General features: G+C 64.7%; 4 protein-coding genes across 5 annotated transcripts in view; 3 read left to right on the top strand and 1 right to left on the bottom strand.

Annotated features, from left to right (window-relative positions):
• ACAP3 (ArfGAP with coiled-coil, ankyrin repeat and PH domains 3) overlaps positions 1-4338 on the top strand; it is a 118944-nt gene extending 114606 nt beyond the window's left edge. The window contains exons 16-25 of the mRNA XM_050786768.1: positions 77-285; positions 367-436; positions 538-632; positions 708-910; positions 1093-1200; positions 1824-1922; positions 2001-2227; positions 2428-2537; positions 2724-2834; positions 3034-4338. Coding sequence (XP_050642725.1) covers positions 77-285; positions 367-436; positions 538-632; positions 708-910; positions 1093-1200; positions 1824-1922; positions 2001-2227; positions 2428-2537; positions 2724-2834; positions 3034-3181 — 1380 coding nt within the window. The 3' untranslated portion in view covers positions 3182-4338. The remainder of the gene's footprint in view (positions 1-76; positions 286-366; positions 437-537; positions 633-707; positions 911-1092; positions 1201-1823; positions 1923-2000; positions 2228-2427; positions 2538-2723; positions 2835-3033) is intronic.
• Positions 1-15825, top strand: part of UBE2J2 (ubiquitin conjugating enzyme E2 J2) — a 76832-nt gene that overhangs the window by 34512 nt on the left and 26495 nt on the right. The gene's annotated exons all lie outside the window — the stretch shown is intronic.
• Positions 1582-15825, top strand: part of SDF4 (stromal cell derived factor 4) — a 77106-nt gene continuing 62862 nt past the window's right edge. Inside the window, exon 1 of the mRNA XM_050786255.1 lies at positions 1582-1586. The gene's annotated coding sequence lies outside the window, so the exon portion shown is untranslated. The remainder of the gene's footprint in view (positions 1587-15825) is intronic.
• SCNN1D (sodium channel epithelial 1 subunit delta) lies at positions 5130-9631 on the bottom strand. Its single transcript, XM_050786778.1, is given in 14 exon segments — positions 5130-5545; positions 5657-5732; positions 5845-5903; positions 6109-6166; positions 6247-6325; positions 6413-6530; positions 7203-7301; positions 7404-7567; positions 7644-7732; positions 7910-8100; positions 8203-8410; positions 8797-9122; positions 9124-9149; positions 9406-9631. Coding segments are annotated over 14 exon segments (1980 nt in total). The 5' UTR covers positions 9539-9631; the 3' UTR covers positions 5130-5191.

Below are 15825 nucleotides of genomic sequence, written 5' to 3'. Positions count from 1 at the left end.
CTGGGGAGGAGGGGACCTGCTGGGGAAACCACGCTAGAGTCCCTGCGGGACTGAGCAGCCCCACCCCATCCCCCAGAGGCTGGACCGCACAGCATCCCCGTCCACGAGCAGCATCGACTCTGCCACCGACCCTCGGGAGCGTGGCGTGAAGGGCGAGAGTGTGCTGCAGCGTGTGCAGAGCGTGGCCGGCAACAGCCAGTGCGGCGATTGTGGCCAGTCGGACCCCCGCTGGGCCAGCATCAACCTGGGCGTGCTGCTCTGCATCGAGTGCTCTGGCATCCACAGGTGGGCCCCTGAGGGGATTGGGGTTGGGCCGGAGCTAGGGGCCTTGCCTCACCCAGACTCACCCCTGCCTCTGCCCTCCAGGAGCCTGGGTGTCCACTGCTCCAAAGTCCGGTCCCTGACGCTGGACTCGTGGGAGCCAGAGCTGCTAAAGGTGTGTGTGGGACTCCTGCAGGCCATGGGACCCCCTTTGTGGGGGCGGGAGCCGGGGTCTGCAGGTTTGCACTGATGCCTGCTCGCCCTGTCTCCCGCCAGCTGATGTGTGAGCTTGGAAACAGAGCCGTGAATCAGATCTATGAGGCCCAGTGTGAGGGTCCCGGCAGCAGGAAACCCACAGCCAGCAGCCCCCGGTGAGGTGGGGTACAGTCTGGATCAGCCAGGGAGCCCCAGCCTGTGGCACAGCCTCATGTTCACCCCTGATCCAGGCAGGACAAGGAGGCCTGGATCAAGGACAAATATGTGGAAAAGAAATTTCTGCGGAAGGCACCCATGGCACCAGCCCTGGAGGCCCCAAGACGCTGGAGGGCACAGAAGTGCCCACGGCCCCACAGCTCTCCCCGCGTCCCCACTGCCCGCCGCAAGGTCCGGCTTGAGCCTGTCCTGCCGTGTGTGGCTGCTCTGTCCTCAGGTGGGAGGCCATGCCCCGGCAGGGCTGAGAGGGGCTTGCCTGGGTCGGGGATGGACTCCGTTAAGGGGTTGGGGGCAGGGGCTCTGGGGGCACCTCAGGCTCCGCAGACTCCCACTGTGACCTGGGGTTCTCTGCCCCACCCCGGGCATGTTCCCTGCTCTGAACACACACTGCCCCTGCAGTGGGCACCCTGGATCGTAAGTTCCGCCGAGACTCCCTCTTCTGCCCCGACGAGCTGGACTCACTCTTTTCCTACTTCGACGCAGGGGCCGCGGGGGCTGGCCCTCGCAGTAAGTGTGGGATGGGCCCAGCCAGGTGGCAGGGCAGGGCCAAGGAGGCTGGCCTGGAGGGTGCCCAAGTGTGGATGGCCCTTGCAGGGGAATGGAGCAGCATCTGGAGGGGCGGGGGCCTCCTGGCCACAGAGCTGGAGGCCGAGGCCCTGACTGTGGGGGTGAGCTGTGCAAATGTGTGTGTGGGCTGTGTGCACCCCGGTGTGTGTGTGGAGTGAATGGCCCGGGGTGCTGGGGCAGCAGAAGGCACTGCCAGCTGGCCCTCAGCCTGGGACCCTTCTGAGGCCATGCTGCCCATCCGTTGGGTGGAGACTTTTCAGCCTGGGCCAGCCACAGACAGGGATGGGGGCCCACTGCAGGGGTGCAGGTGAGCCTGAGGGGGGGGGACGGACTTCCCCGCGGGCCTGGGCTTTAGGGGACTACCCCTGGCACCTTTGAGCTGTTACTTGGTTTTCTCTCCTTTGATCCTAGCCTGCGGCTGGCTCCCCCCGGCCCTGGGTGGGAGCTGCTCCTGTCCCTAGGGGTTGCCCCTGGAGGGTGGGTGGGGTTCCAGCTTTGCCCCAGGGCTCTGCATGGAGTTGGGGCCTCCCACCTTCAGGACTCCCTTCCCTGCGGACCTGCAGGTCTGAGTAGCGACAGTGGCCTTGGGGGCAGCTCGGATGGCAGCTCGGACGTCCTGGCTTTCGGCTCAGGCTCTGTGGTGGACAGCGTCACTGAGGAGGGTGGGTGGCACCTTGCGCTCGGCCGACGCCCCTGCCCAGCCCCGGGGGTCGCCTTTCCTGACCGCCCCCTCCCCACAGAGGGTGCGGAGTCCGAGGAGTCCAGCGGTGAGGCAGACGGGGACGCTGAGGCCGAGGCCTGGGGCCTGGCAGACGTGCGTGAGCTGCACCCGGGGCTCCTGGCGCACCGCGCGGCGCGTGCCCGCGACCTTCCTGCGCTGGCGGCGGCGCTGGCCCACGGGGCCGAGGTCAACTGGGCGGACGCGGAGGATGAGGGCAAGACGCCGCTGGTGCAGGCCGTGCTAGGGGTGAGCGAGGCACGGGGGCTGCGCGCAGGACACAGGCGCACACTTGAGGTTGCGTCTTCTGTGGCCCCCACACAGGGGCCGCCTGTCCGCGGTGGGGACAAGTTCGGTCCCGGCTGGGGACGCCCAAGGCCGGGGTCAGGGTGCAGAGGCGCTGCGAGGGGCCGGTACCGCGACTCCGTCTTAGTCGCCCGGCTCCCCAGGGCTCCTTGATCGTCTGTGAGTTCCTGCTGCAAAACGGAGCGGACGTGAACCAAAGAGACAGCCGGGGCCGGGCGCCCCTGCACCACGCCACGCTGCTGGGCCGCACCGGGTGAGGCGCGCAACCCACGCCCCGCCCCGCGCGCCGACCACGCCCACCCGCCCCGCGCGCCGACCACGCCCACCCGCCCCGATCACGCCCCAGCCTGGCCACCCCCTGCCCGGCCACGCCCCGCGACCACACTCGCCCCGCCCTCCCTGCTCAAGCTCTGACGCGCCCTCTGCCCTCGTCTCTCAGCCAGGTTTGCCTGTTCCTGAAGCGGGGCGCGGACCAGCACGCCCTGGACCAAGAGCAGCGGGACCCGTTGGCCATCGCAGTGCAGGCGGCCAACGCTGACATCGTGACGCTGTGAGCGCGGCCGGGTCCTCGGGGCTGGGCGGGGCCTGCGGGCCGGGCGGGGCCTGCGGGGGGCGGGGCCTGCGGGGGGGCGGGGCCTCCAGGGCAGGGGCGGGGCCTGCGGGCGGGGTGGGGCCTCCGGGCGGGGCGGGGCCTCCGGGCGGGGCGGGGCCTCCAGGGCAGGGGCGTTACATGCAGCATCTCCCCGCAGGCTCCGTCTGGCGCGCATGGCGGAAGAGATGCGCGAGGCCGAGGCTGCCCCGGGTCCCCCGGGTGCCCTGGCGGGCAGCAGCCCCACGGAGCTCCAGTTCCGCAGGTGCATCCAGGAGTTCATCAGCCTCCACCTGGAGGAGAGCTAGGGCCGGGCAGGCCGGGCAGCTGCTACCCCGCCCGGCCCGACGCCCCGCATGCCCCGAAATCCCCGGCGCCCCACCCGGCCGCGGCCCTGCCTGTGACCCGGGTCGATGCGTGGCAGCCCCAGTGCCGGGGCGCCCCGGCCCCGCTCGCCCAGGAGGAGAGCGAGGGCCCCACACTAAGTCTCTTGAAGCCTCACATTTCCCTGGGGGGTGCTGCGTCATCGGGTGCCCCTCACCCCACCCGGGGAACCTCTATCTTCAGGTCACCCCTTTTAAGGGTCCTGGGTTGCTCATGTCACAAGCCACTCTCAAGGCCCGTGTCACTCTGTCCTCAGGGCCCGTGTCACTTCGTGCCCCACTTCTGCCCAGAACATTGACCTAGCTGGGTCCCTCCTGCACACCCCAGACCCCCTCCCTGGGCAGAAAGGGTGGCCCATCCAGGGAACCAACGAGTACCTCACTTAGTGACCCCAGCATCCAGGCTGGTGTCGCGGGTGCTGGGCGGGAGGGGCTCCGGCCTGGGTCCTCAGCCCTGGCTGGACGCGGGCGTCCCAAGGCCACATGGCTGGCCATGAAGGTCCCCGTGCCAGACAGCCCCAGCCTCGTCCCAGCCTCCTCTGGAGGCACCTTCTCCCGGTACTCGGCCCAGAGCCTGTGCATAAAGCCACTTTGCCACTTTGCAGCCCGCATCTCACGTTCTTTGTAGCAGACCGAGGGGGTTTGCTACAGGCCTCGTCTGACTTTGTCTTGCGTCTTTTCTCTGTGGACTCTTGAGGACGCCTGAGCCCCAGCCCTGCCCCTGGCCAGCTTCACCCTTGGGTCCAGGGGTCCCTCGGTTCATGTTGCAGGGCCTGCCAATGCCTTCACGCACCCCTTCCCCGAAGGCGCCCTGCAGAGAGGCGGGGCCTCCCCAGCTCGGCCCCAGTTCAGGCTAAGGCCAGTCACTATGCAATGCTGCCCCCGGGAGGCTCCATGAGGGCACAGTGGGCTCTGGACCCGGCCCCTCGACACTCTTGCCTGCTGCCTGTGACCCTGAAGAACAGAACTGATTCTTGCTCCTCTCCCTGTGTGAGCTTGGCCCCACGACCTGCCCCAGGCCCCTGCTGCCGGGCCTTACCCCCACCCCTCGCTTTGAATAAACCGCTTGCGCCCACTGCCTGCTCCTGGGCTCCCGTGCCTCGCTCTGCTCTGTCTCCGGGGAGTGTCTGCGTCCCCTGCCCTCCCCAAAGGGCATTCCTGAGCCAGGTAGCACTTGAGTCAGACTCCAACAGGCTGCAACAGGCTGCAGGAGGCCTGATGGGGACCTGAGGCTTCTTTGACAAAATCTGGCTCCTGATGCCCCTGGCCCCCATTGTCTCACCCCTCTACCCTTCTCTGTCCTAGACTGAGTCCCCTGGTGGGAAGAGGGGTGTTGGGGTCAGGGCCAGGGGTCATTGGACGCGAACCGGCAAGGCTAGGCTGGGGCTGGTCCTGTCCTGGGCCCCGTGCCCAGGGAGGCGCCAGGTGCAGTCAGGGTTTCAGCTCACCCGGGACGGGTGGCTGGAGGGGCGCACAGGCACACACTGGCCACCAGGTGGAGTCCACAGCTTTATTTCAGAGCAGCCCGTGTGGGCGTGGGGGCCCCGCCTTGCCTTCTGCCTCCCCCCAGCTGAGGCAGCGATTGACACACGCACATAGGTGCATCAGACCTGTGGACGTGCAGAGACACACACGGAGCATGGGCACATCACCGCGTGTCAGCACCTCCAGCTGCACTAGTGTGCACTCAGGAAGCCCCCTCCGCCCTGGGCCTCCTTCAGACCTGCCCCAGGCAGGGTGGGTGGTTGACCAGAGGCGCTGACATGCCCAGCGCCCTGCCTCCCCACGGCCGCGCGTGCTGCTTCCTTGGCCACTGGATGACCTGGGAAGGCCCTGCAGCCGCTGGTCGGGCCCACCCTGGGCCGCTGGGGAGCTTGCTGCTGCCACAGCTCCAAGGACCAGGCCGAGAGATCACACAGCCCTGGCAGGTCTGGTTCAGGTGTCCAGAGTCTCATGGGGCTGGGGCCCAGCCCAACTCTCTTCAGCTGAGACTCTCTCCAGAGCCCCTGGAAGCATCATCTGTGGGAGATGAGGCCCGCTGGGCCCCCGGTTGTCTGACGTCGCACCTGCAGGCGTGGGCAGGTGACTGGCCTCTGGCTTGATGTTGGATGCCCCTGAGGCAGGGCTGGCTCTGGGCCAGGACAACCACACCCTGCAGAGGCGTCCGCCCAGCAACAGGGTGAGGGCCAAAGCGTCAAGCAGCAGCTCCAGGAGCTCCAGGAGGGAGAGGACGGAGGCCCCAAACCACAGGCTGCAGAGGCTGCCCATGGCTGAGAGCAGCTGCGGCACCTGAGGGTGGGGTGGGGTATGAGGGGCGGGCCTGGGCCCCGTGCCCCTTCTGTGCGGGGCCAGCCACTGGCCCCGCCCCCACCCTAGCCCAGGCTGGGGGCTGAAGCTCACCGAGTACACGGGCGCCTCCTCCACCGAGCGGTAGTTGAGCTCCTGGTAGACAATGTTGATTTTGGCCAGGTTGCTCCTGGAGCAGGATAGAGGCATGAGGGTGCTGGCCCAGACCTTCATGATGGGGAGGGGGGCTGTAAGGGGAGAGGGGCTGGGATGCCCCCTCTGGAGGGTGAGGGTGCACTCACCTCTGTCTGTGGCTCTGACGTGGCAGCCCCTGTTCACCAAGCGCAGCCAGAGTCCAGCCCTGCTGGGAGCCGGGAAGGTTTGCTGTGGCCACGGCTCCCCCATGCCCCCAGCCATCCCGGGTACCATGGGTGGATGTGGGGGCAGAGACCACAGGGCACAGGCTGGGTCAGCCCCGGCCCTGCCCTTGTCTTGGGTGGGCTCCGTGGGTCCTGTGGGGTCTGCCTGGCTGTCCACACCCCCACCCCACCCCTTTGGGGACTCACAGCTGACTTGGCGGAAGGCCACCTGGAGGTCCCAGAGGAGAGCTTGAATGCAGACTCTCTGGAAGAGACAGCCGGGGCGTCACCTGCCAGCTGCTCCGGGCAATGATCCCTGGCCCTGACCCCAACACCCCGTCTCACCTGCAGGGCCTGGGGCAGCGGGAGGTACAGGGGAGCCGGTGGGTCTCCAGGTCCTGGTAGAGGCGGTAGAAGCAGTGTCCTGGGGGAGGGGTCAGGGGCATGTGTGAGGCTTGCCATGACCCCCGGCTCATGGCTGGCAGAGTGGGAGGCAGTGGGCAGGACTCACCCCAGGCAGGGTGCCGGGCAGAGCTGCAGTGCTCAGCCCCCGTCGGCAGCGGGTAGAGGTAGTAGCCACAGGAGCAGGTCTCCACCATCAGCTGCTGGAAGCAGGACACCAGGCAGGCCTGGGGACACGGGGGATGGAATGGGGACATGGGGGACAGAGCAGGGACACGGGGGACGGAGCGGGGACACGGGGGACGGAGCGGGGACACAGGGGACGGAGCTGGGACACGGGGAATGGAGCGGGGACACGGGGGATGGGAGTTGGAGTGGGGACAGGGGGGATGGAGACACGGGGGACAGAGCGGGGACACAGGGGACGGAGCGGGGACACGGGGGACGGAGCGGGGACACGGGGAATGGAGCGGGGACACGGGGAATGGAGCGGGGACACGGGGGATGGGAGTTGGAGTGGGGACATGGGGGATGGGAGTTGGAGTGGGGACATGGGGGATGGAGACACGGGGACAGAGTGGGGACACGGGGGATGGAGTGGGGACATGGGGGATGGAGACACGGGGGACAGAGTGGGGACATGGGGGACGGAGTGGGGACACGGGGACAGAGCGGGGACATGGGGGATGGAATGGGGACATGGGGGACAGAGCGGGGACACGGGGGATGGAGCAGGGACACGGGGGATGGAGTGGGTACACAGGGGACGGAGTGGGGGCCTCCATGGGGACTGCCCCTTTCCCAGGCCCTCCGGTACCCTCCCAGACCCCTCCCCCAGTCTCCCCGTGCCCCCCGTCAGCCCAGCCTCACCCGCCTCGCGCCCCCCAGCCCAGCCTCACCTGCCTGGTGTAGGAGGTGTTGTGTAGCAGCTCCACCTCCACGCCCTCCCCGCCTGACGTGCAGTGGCTGTAGGGCTTCCCGAGCCGGTGCACCTCATCCTGGGAGGGGACGCTTCAGTTCCAGGGGCCCTGCCCCCACCCCCCAAAGCCCAGGTTGGGCAGGAGGCCCGGGCCGGAGGTGGGCTGCAGAGACCGGCTCACCTCTCGGATGCTGATGGTGGCCTCCGTCCCTGGCCGGACGCTGAAGCTGTGGTACCCCAGGAAGGGCGTGTGGTTACGGCCGTGAACCATGACCTTGACGCCGGCCCTCGTGGACAGCAGAGGGAGGTGAGGCTGCTGCTCAACCCTGAGGACGAGGCCGACTCCTGGGAGGCCGAGAGCTGGTGTGAGGCCACCTGACCTACACCGCTGCCCCCACACCGGCCAGGGGCTGGCACTCACCGTGGGTGATGCCAGGGCGCTGAGCTGTCCAGACGCCGTCAACCGTATAGCAGCTGCCATAGGTGGGGTGATGGAAGGTCCGGAACTGCCTGGTATGAGACGCCGAGCTCAGACCCTGAATGTTGGCCACCTGCATCCATCACGCTGGTCTGAGGGGCCGTGGCCAGCCTTGGGGGGCTCCCAGCGTTCAGCCCGAGGAACCCCAGGGGTGTGGCCATGCTCTGGGGGGCGGGACGGAGGGAGTGGCCCCCGCCCGCCGCACTCACCGGGCCTGGCAGTCCATGCCGTCGTAACTGCAGGAGAGGACAAAGTGGCCGTCCTGGCGCCCGTGGCTGTCCTCCCACACCTCGGGCAACAGGGCTAGGATGTCCACATAGTGGAAGCGGTACCAGTCCTGCACGGCCGCCACGCCGGACGCGTAGCTGCGGTAGAAGCAGTCGCCGCCCGTGCTGTTGCACTGGGGGAGGGGAGGGAGGGTCAGCTCTGTGGCCAGCAGCAGTCCGGGCCCCGCTCCCCACTCGAGGCCCTGATGGCCACAGGCCCTGGCTGGGACACTCACCAGTCTGAACCCCACTCTGCCCCGGCTGCCCGAGTGGCTCAGCCTCTGTAGACGGATCTCCCGGTCCAGGTGGAAGCGCGGCTCGCGGCGGGGGACGGCGGCGGAGAGCGCGTCTCTGCCTTTGCTGAAGTTGACCTTGTACAGGGAGTCGATGTTCTCCCTGGCAAACTCGTCCAGCAGCTCCAGATGGCGGAGGACCAGCCTTGGCCTGGGAAGCAGGGCCCTGGAGTCAGAGTCACCGGCCCGGGGCCCCACATTGGCTCCAGCATCCCAGTGTATGCTGTCGGGACAGCAGTGCCTCCCCCACTCAGGATGCCCAGCGGGGTGAGCTGGACCCGGAGCTGGAATTGGAGGTCGGCCCCAGAGTCCGGCCTGCTCACAGCCCCTCCCATCTTCCCTCCTTCTGGAACGCTCCACCCTCCCCCACCTCTCCTCCCAGGCTCCCGAGGCCCGGTGTCCCTCCAGGGTGGCACTGACCACACCGAGCCCCCTCCTCGGCTACAGGGGCCAGTGGGGCTTTGGTCAGGGACGGTCACAGGGGCGAGGAGCTGGGGCGGCCACCCCTCCCGCCGACAGCCCCACGATAGCCCTCACCGGCGTGGGTTCCCGTCACACAGGGTGACCAGCGGGAGCAGCTTGCGCTCTGAGTGTACAGAGACGGCCATGAGGACCGGGCGGTGCCAGTGATGCTCCAAGAGGTGCCCCAGCTGCCAGCAGAGTGTGACCAGGGCTCCCAGGAACAGCAGCCCCCAGGACGTCGTCTTGAGGCGGTTCCTGCTGGAGCAGACCAGGCGGATGGTACCGTGGATGGTGGCGTTGGTGCAGAAGAAGGTGAGCAGCTCCCGGAACGAGGCGGGCAGCTCCACCAGCCCCTCCTGGTGCCCCTCCTTGGGTGGCAGCGGTGGTGCTGATGGTGGCCCCAGCCTGGGGGGCGTCTGGGCTGCACCCTGCGTGTAAAAAGCGGCCTCAGCAGGGCCCAGCCTGCAGCCACTCAGGCCTCCCCACCCTGGCCTGTCGTGTCCCTCAACCACCCGTGCCCCGCCCTGCCTGCTTGGTTGCTCGGACAAGCCCCTCGCAGGGTGCTCCCATGCTGCGCCCTTCTCCCCGGATACACCCGCCCTGGCACGTGTTAGTGTAGGAGCTGAGTTTGAGTTTGAGCTGCTGGGGCAGCAGGACTCAGAGAACAGAGTGTCCAGGCCCTGCCTGGCCCTGTTTGCAGGCAGGGTTGCGCTGAGTGGGTCTGTGCTGCCGTCCCTACAGGTGGCCTCTGGGGAGCCACAGGCCCAGGTGATCCACCCAAAAGGCAAGGACTGTAGCGTGTCCATGGGCCCAGCATGGGGGTCTGGGGCCCTGGGGAAGACTTGCCCTTCTTGCCCCTGATGGCTGCATCTGCCCCAGCCCCCAGTGTGGCCTGCTGAGGACTGACTGTGCCAGGCCCGTCCAGCCAAGTCCGGGAAGCGTCTGGCCTGGACACTGCTCGGCACTGTGGCCCAGGGTAGCCCCACTGAGCTGAATGCCGAGGCGGGCTGTGGAGACACAAGGGCCCCAGGAAACCCAGCCACTGCTTGCCCAGTCCTGTGCTGGAGGCTCTGGGGTCCTGGGATAGGCCCAGCTCCTGCAGCCAGCTTGGAGGGGCCGCAGATGTGCGGATTCACACCACGACGACTCCTTCAGGATGTTCACACTGTCCGTCTTGGTCTGGGTCTGTGAGGCTTCAGCCCTGTCCCACTGCCCAGGCCTGCACTGAGTACTCTGGGGAGGTGCTAGAACGAGCCAGAAGCTTCGGGGCCTGCGGACACTGGGTGGAGGTGGCTGCCCTCGGGTGTGTGGCCCCCACAGGCCTCCAGGCAGCCTGGCCAGGAGCTCCACCAGCGGGCACATGGCTCCGCTCACTCTGCGTCCCCCCGGCCGTTCTGAGCAGGGAGGCTAAGAGGCTCGGAAAGTCTGACTCCAGTCCCCACTCCTCATCTCCACCTGGCGCATAGACAGGGCAGCGCCATCCCCCATAGCGGGGGCTGCCAGGCCAGGAGAAGCGGGAGCTCTGGACTGGGGTCTGGAGGGCCAGTCAGGGCCCCCAGGGCTTCTCAGATGAGGCAGGGCCTGGACCCCCAGTCAGAGAGGAGCCAGACCCCACCCTGCATGTGCACGTGCGTGCGTGTGTGTGTGAGACAGGACGACGCTGGCCCCTCCACCCCACCTGCCTCCGTGCCGTGTCACGTGGCCAACACACGTGTTCACGTGTGGGCAACCCACGGGGTGCGCGACGCCTGGACGCGCAGCGTCTGCAGTGTTCTCCCAGGGTCTCTCCAGCACACGCCATGTACCCCCAGTGGGACACCACGTACCCCCAGTGGGACGCCACGTACCCCCAGTGGGACGCCACGTACCCCCAGTGGGACGCCACGTACCCCCAGTGGGACGCCACGTACCCCCAGTGGGACACCACGTACCCCCAGTGGGACACCACGTACCCCCAGTGGGACGCCACGTACCCCCAGTGGGACGCCACGTACCCCCAGTGGGACGCCACGTACCCCCAGTGGGACACCATGTACCCCCAGTGGGACACCACGTACCCCCAATGGGACACAGCCCTTTCCAGGGTAAGGAGGCACTCAGGGATGACCTGCCCCATCGCCACGATGCAATACCGTTCCTGATGGCACACAGGGCCAGGCGTCGGAAGGAGACCCCCCAACCCAGCCCCTGGTACCTTGTGGGAGCCCCCCACACCCACCCCAACCCCCCCACGGTACCTCGAGGCAGGGCCCCCTCACCCCAGCCCCCCACCACAACCCCCCTCACCCCAACGCCCCACCGTACCTGGAGGTGGGACCCCCCCTGTGCGGCTGCTTCCATTCTCCCGTTCACGCTCAGGCGCTCAGCAGCTGGGAGCAGCTGGCAGCTCTGAAGCAGGATGGAGCCTGTGGCCTCCTATTTAAAACAGGCCGGCTGGGCGTGGGGCCGTGCTGCAGGCGAGGGAGGGCCCAGCCAGGGCGGTCACACCTGCCCCGGACCCAGAAGGGGAATTCCTGGGGGACAGAGATGCCCGTCCCTCTGCAGGCCTTTCCCATCCAGAGCCCTGCAGGGGAGGACCGAGGTCCTGACCCCGGCTGAGCGTGAGGGGCTGTAGCCTCTGTAGGGAGGGGGAGGGCAGTGTTGGGCTGAGACCCCCTTGGAAGCCTTTCTTTCTTTCTCTCTCTCTCTCTCTTTCTTTCTCTCTCTCTTTCTTTCTTTCTCCTTCTTTCTTTTCTTTCTTTCTCTTTCTTTCTCTCTTTCTGTCTCTCTCTCTCCCTCCCTCCCTCCCCCTCTCCCTCTCTCTCTCTCTTTCTTTCTTTTTCCTTCTTTCTTTTCTTTCTTTCTTTCTCTTTTCTTTCTTTCTTTTTTCTTTCTCTTTCTCTGTCTCTCTCTCTTTCTTTTTCCTTCTTTTCTTTCTTTCTCTTTCTTTCTCTCTTTCTGTCTCTCTCTCTCTCCCTCCCTCCCTCCCCCTCTCCCTCTCTCTCTTTCTCTCTTTCTTTCTTTTTCCTTCTTTCTTTTCTTTCTTTCTTTCTCTTTCTTTTCTTTCTTTCTTTTTTCTTTCTCTTTCTCTGTCTCTCTCTCTTTCTTTTTCCTTCTTTTCTTTCTTTCTCTTTCTTTCTCTCTTTCTGTCTCTCTCTCTCCCTCCCTCCCTCCCCCTCTCCCTCTCTCTCTCTCTTTCTTTCTTTTTCCTTCTTTTCTTTCTTTCTTTTTTCTTTCTCTCTCTGTCTCTCTTTCTTTCTTTTTCCTTCTTTCTTTTCTTTCTTTCTTTCTCTCTTTCTCTCTGTCTCTCTCTCTCTCTCTCCCCCCCCTCCCCCTCCCTCCCTCCCTCCCCCCCCCCTCCCTCCCTTCCCCTCCCTCTCTCTCTCTCTCTCTCTCTCTCTTTCTCTCTTTTTTTTGAGATGGAGTCTCACTCTTGTTGCCCAGGCTAGAGTGCAGTGGCGCGATCTCGACTCATTGCAACCTCCACCTCCCGGGTTCAAGCAATTCTCCTGCTCCAGCCTGCTCAGTAGCTGGGATTATAGGCATGTGCCACCATGCCCGGCTAATTTTGTATTTTTAGTAGACATGGGGTTTATCCATGCTGGTCAGGCTGGTCTTGAACCCCCAACCTCAGGTGATCCACTCACCTCAGCCTCCCAAAGTGCTGGGATTATAGGCTTGAGCCACCGCGCCGGGCCCGGAAGCCCCATCTTTCTCTGCCGGCTCCTGGAACTCAGATCCGGGGCTGTTGTGGGCTCCCAGCACTCCCTCCCTTCCCTGCAGCTCTGACCACAAGAGTGTGTGGCTGACAGACACTGGGTGGGGACCTCGGCTCCCAGATCCAGTGTCTCTCGGGACCAGAGGCCCAGCCACTGGGACAGGTGCTAATGTGGGAACCACCAAGGGCCCGGTGTGGAGACGGCACCTGCTCCCCTGAGCGGGCACAGGGGCTCACCCTCCCTGCTGGACACTACAGCCGCCACCAACCACACCACACACTAAGATGACGCATCACACGCTAATATGACATGTCACACGCTAAGGGCGCAGCATGTTTTCAGTCCACACTCACACCACACACACCAAGATGCTGGCACACATGAAAGTGACTCACGACGGCTGGGCGCAGTGGCTCACGCCTGTAATCCCAGCACTTTGGGAGGCCAAGGAGGGTGGATCATGAGGTCAGGAGGTCGAGACCATCCCGGCTAACACGGTGAAACCCCATCTCTACTAAAAATACAAAAAATGAGCCGGGCGTGATGGCAGCGCCTGTAGTCCCAGCTACTCGGGAGGCTGAGGCGGGAGAATGGCAGAGTGAGACTCCGTCTCAAAAAAAAAAAAGAAAGTGACTCACGACACACTAAGACCACACACATGCTAAGACCATGCACACGCTAAGACCGCACACATGCTAAGACCTCACACATGCTAAGACCATGCACACGCTAAGACCTCACACATGCTAAGACCTCACACATGCTAAGACCGTGCACATGCTAAGACCTCACACATGCTAAGACCTCACACATGCTAAGATCATGCACACGCTAAGACCTCACACATGCTAAGACCACACACATGCTAAGACCTCACACACACCAAGACCACACACACGCTAAGACCTCACACACGCTAAGACCATGCACACGCTAAGACCTCACACACGCTAAGACCATGCACACGCTAAGACCTCACACATGCTAAGACCATGCACACGCTAAGACCTCACACATGCTAAGACCACACACATGCTAAGACCTCACACATGCTAAGACCTCACACATGCTAAGACCGTGCACATGCTAAGACCTCACACATGCTAAGACCTCACACATGCTAAGATCATGCACACGCTAAGACCTCACACATGCTAAGACCACACACATGCTAAGACCTCACACACACCAAGACCACACACACGCTAAGACCTCACACACGCTAAGACCATGCACACGCTAAGACCTCACACACGCTAAGACCTCACACATGCTAAGACCATGCACACGCTAAGACCTCACACATGCTAAGACCACACACATGCTAAGACCTCACACATGCTAAGACCTCACACATGCTAAGACCATGCACATGCTAAGACCTCACACATGCTAAGACCACACACATGCTAAGACTGTGCACATGCTAAGACCTCACACATGCTAAGACCATGCACACGCTAAGACCTCACACATGCTAAGACCACACACATGCTAAGACTGTGCACATGCTAAGACCTCACACATGCTAAAACCACACACATGCTAAGACCTCGCACACGCTAAAACCACACACATGCTAAGACCACATGCTACTGTCAGGGTCCAAATCACAGTCTCCCAGGCTGGCATCTTCAGCCCCAGTGTGGTTGTGTGTGGAAAGCAGGTGTCCCTGTGCCCCCGGACCACCCCACCCCTGTCTACTGTGGGACCCTAGACATCCAGGTGGCCTCACCATCCCAGATGACCAGACGCAGCCGGGCCCAGGTTGGAAGGGTGGGCTCCGTGTTCCTGACATCCTGCCCCAAGTGGTCCCTGGCTTGGCTGGGGGAGCCCAGCCCCACAGGGTCCAGCAGCAGAGCCACGGCTCTGAGGAGGCTGAGGTCACCTCCTGCAGGCTCTGGAAGGAAGCAGCTGCCACCGGTGACGTCCCGGAGAGGGAAGTCGTGCTGGAGTCACCCAGGCCCGTGAGGATCACAGCTTCGTCACCGGTTGTGTGGCCTTCCCGAGTTACTCAACCTCTCTGCGCTGATTTCCTCGAGTGCTACGTGGAGCTGGGGCGCCTCTGCAAGCTCGTGGCAGGGGGAGCTGATGTCACGGAGACCCCACAGGCCAGCGGCAGGGCCCCCGGACACAGCACAGGCCCGGGGCATCTCCCCCACCACATCTGGGCGGCTTTGTGGGCGCACCTGCCGAGGAGACAGGGCACGCATGGCCCGGGGGCTACTTGGCAGCCAGGGGCAAGGTCCTAGGTGCTTGTTAGCGATTGTGGCTGGAAGCAGGCCTGCGCCTCCCTGTGTCCCTGGGAGTGGCCTGGCAGAGAGCCCGGCCTGGCAGAGAGCCCAGCCTTGGTGCAGAGAGGGAGAAAGCCCAAGTCCGGCCGGAGGGGCCTGGTCCAGCCAAAGGGCAGCTTACAGGGAGCACGGCCCCCGGCTGCCTGTGGGAGGGGGAGCCATGGCGGGGGGCAGGGCACACCTTCAATGACCCAAGCCCTGCAGGGCCTGAGTCCAAGCACATCTCAGCTGGATCTCACAGCTCCCGGCGACACTCTCCTCCCATCGCCCTGGAGAAGGCCTTGAAGGGCTGAGGTTCAGTCACCTGTCCCACACCCCTGTATCGGGCCAGAGAGGAGGCAGAGGGGGTGGCCACAGAGCACACGTCCAGTGCTGGTGAAGCCAAATGGTCCTCCCCCCTTCTGGGTCATCCCCTCGCTGGCCCGGTGCAGGGGGTGGGGTGAAGCGAACCCAGTTCCTGGCATGTGGGGGTCCTGTGGTCACTGCACCATGATCACGTGAGCCTGAATGAGAGAAGGGACGGGCAGGCATCCCTGGCTCCCTTTGGCCCCATGCCTCTGCCCTTTCCCAGGAAGGATGGGCAGGCCCCATTTACCGAGCAAGGCTGGGAGCTCACCCCTTTGGGCCACTAAGGTAGCCAGGCCACAGGTAATGAGGGAGCGGTGTTGTCTCCCATGCCAGCGCTGCCCTGGAGATGGCAGGCGCCTGGCATCTGTGGGACCCCAGCCAGGACCTCCTACCCCAGAGCCCAGTTTCTTCCCCTGGGGTGAGCATCCCCCACTCAGGGTCACTCTGAGTCAGCCCTGGGAGGGTTCTGGTGCAACAGACATGCAGCCCAAGGTCAGGATTCCTGTGGGCGTGGGCAGGCCAGGAGTGGCCTGGGGTCCTTCTGGGGTCCTGTACCCAGGCAGGTGAAGAGCCTCCCAGGCAGAGGCCCCTCAGCCCTGGGCATCAGTTGCACTGTCTGGTGGAGCCCCCACAGAACAGGCACTAAGGTGCCCCCAGCTGCTAGCCTGGGTGGGTGCTGAGGGTGGGAAGGTGGAGCCTGGGGTCTGGCCGGTGTCCCCCACTGGGAGGAGTGAGGTGTGTGTGGGCTGCCTTCTAGGTTCCCT

The sequence above is a fragment of the Macaca thibetana genome, chromosome 1, assembly GCF_024542745.1.
Source record: "Macaca thibetana thibetana isolate TM-01 chromosome 1, ASM2454274v1, whole genome shotgun sequence".
Classification (NCBI taxonomy): domain Eukaryota; kingdom Metazoa; phylum Chordata; class Mammalia; order Primates; family Cercopithecidae; genus Macaca; species Macaca thibetana.
This window is presented reverse-complemented; position numbering and strand designations above follow the sequence as displayed.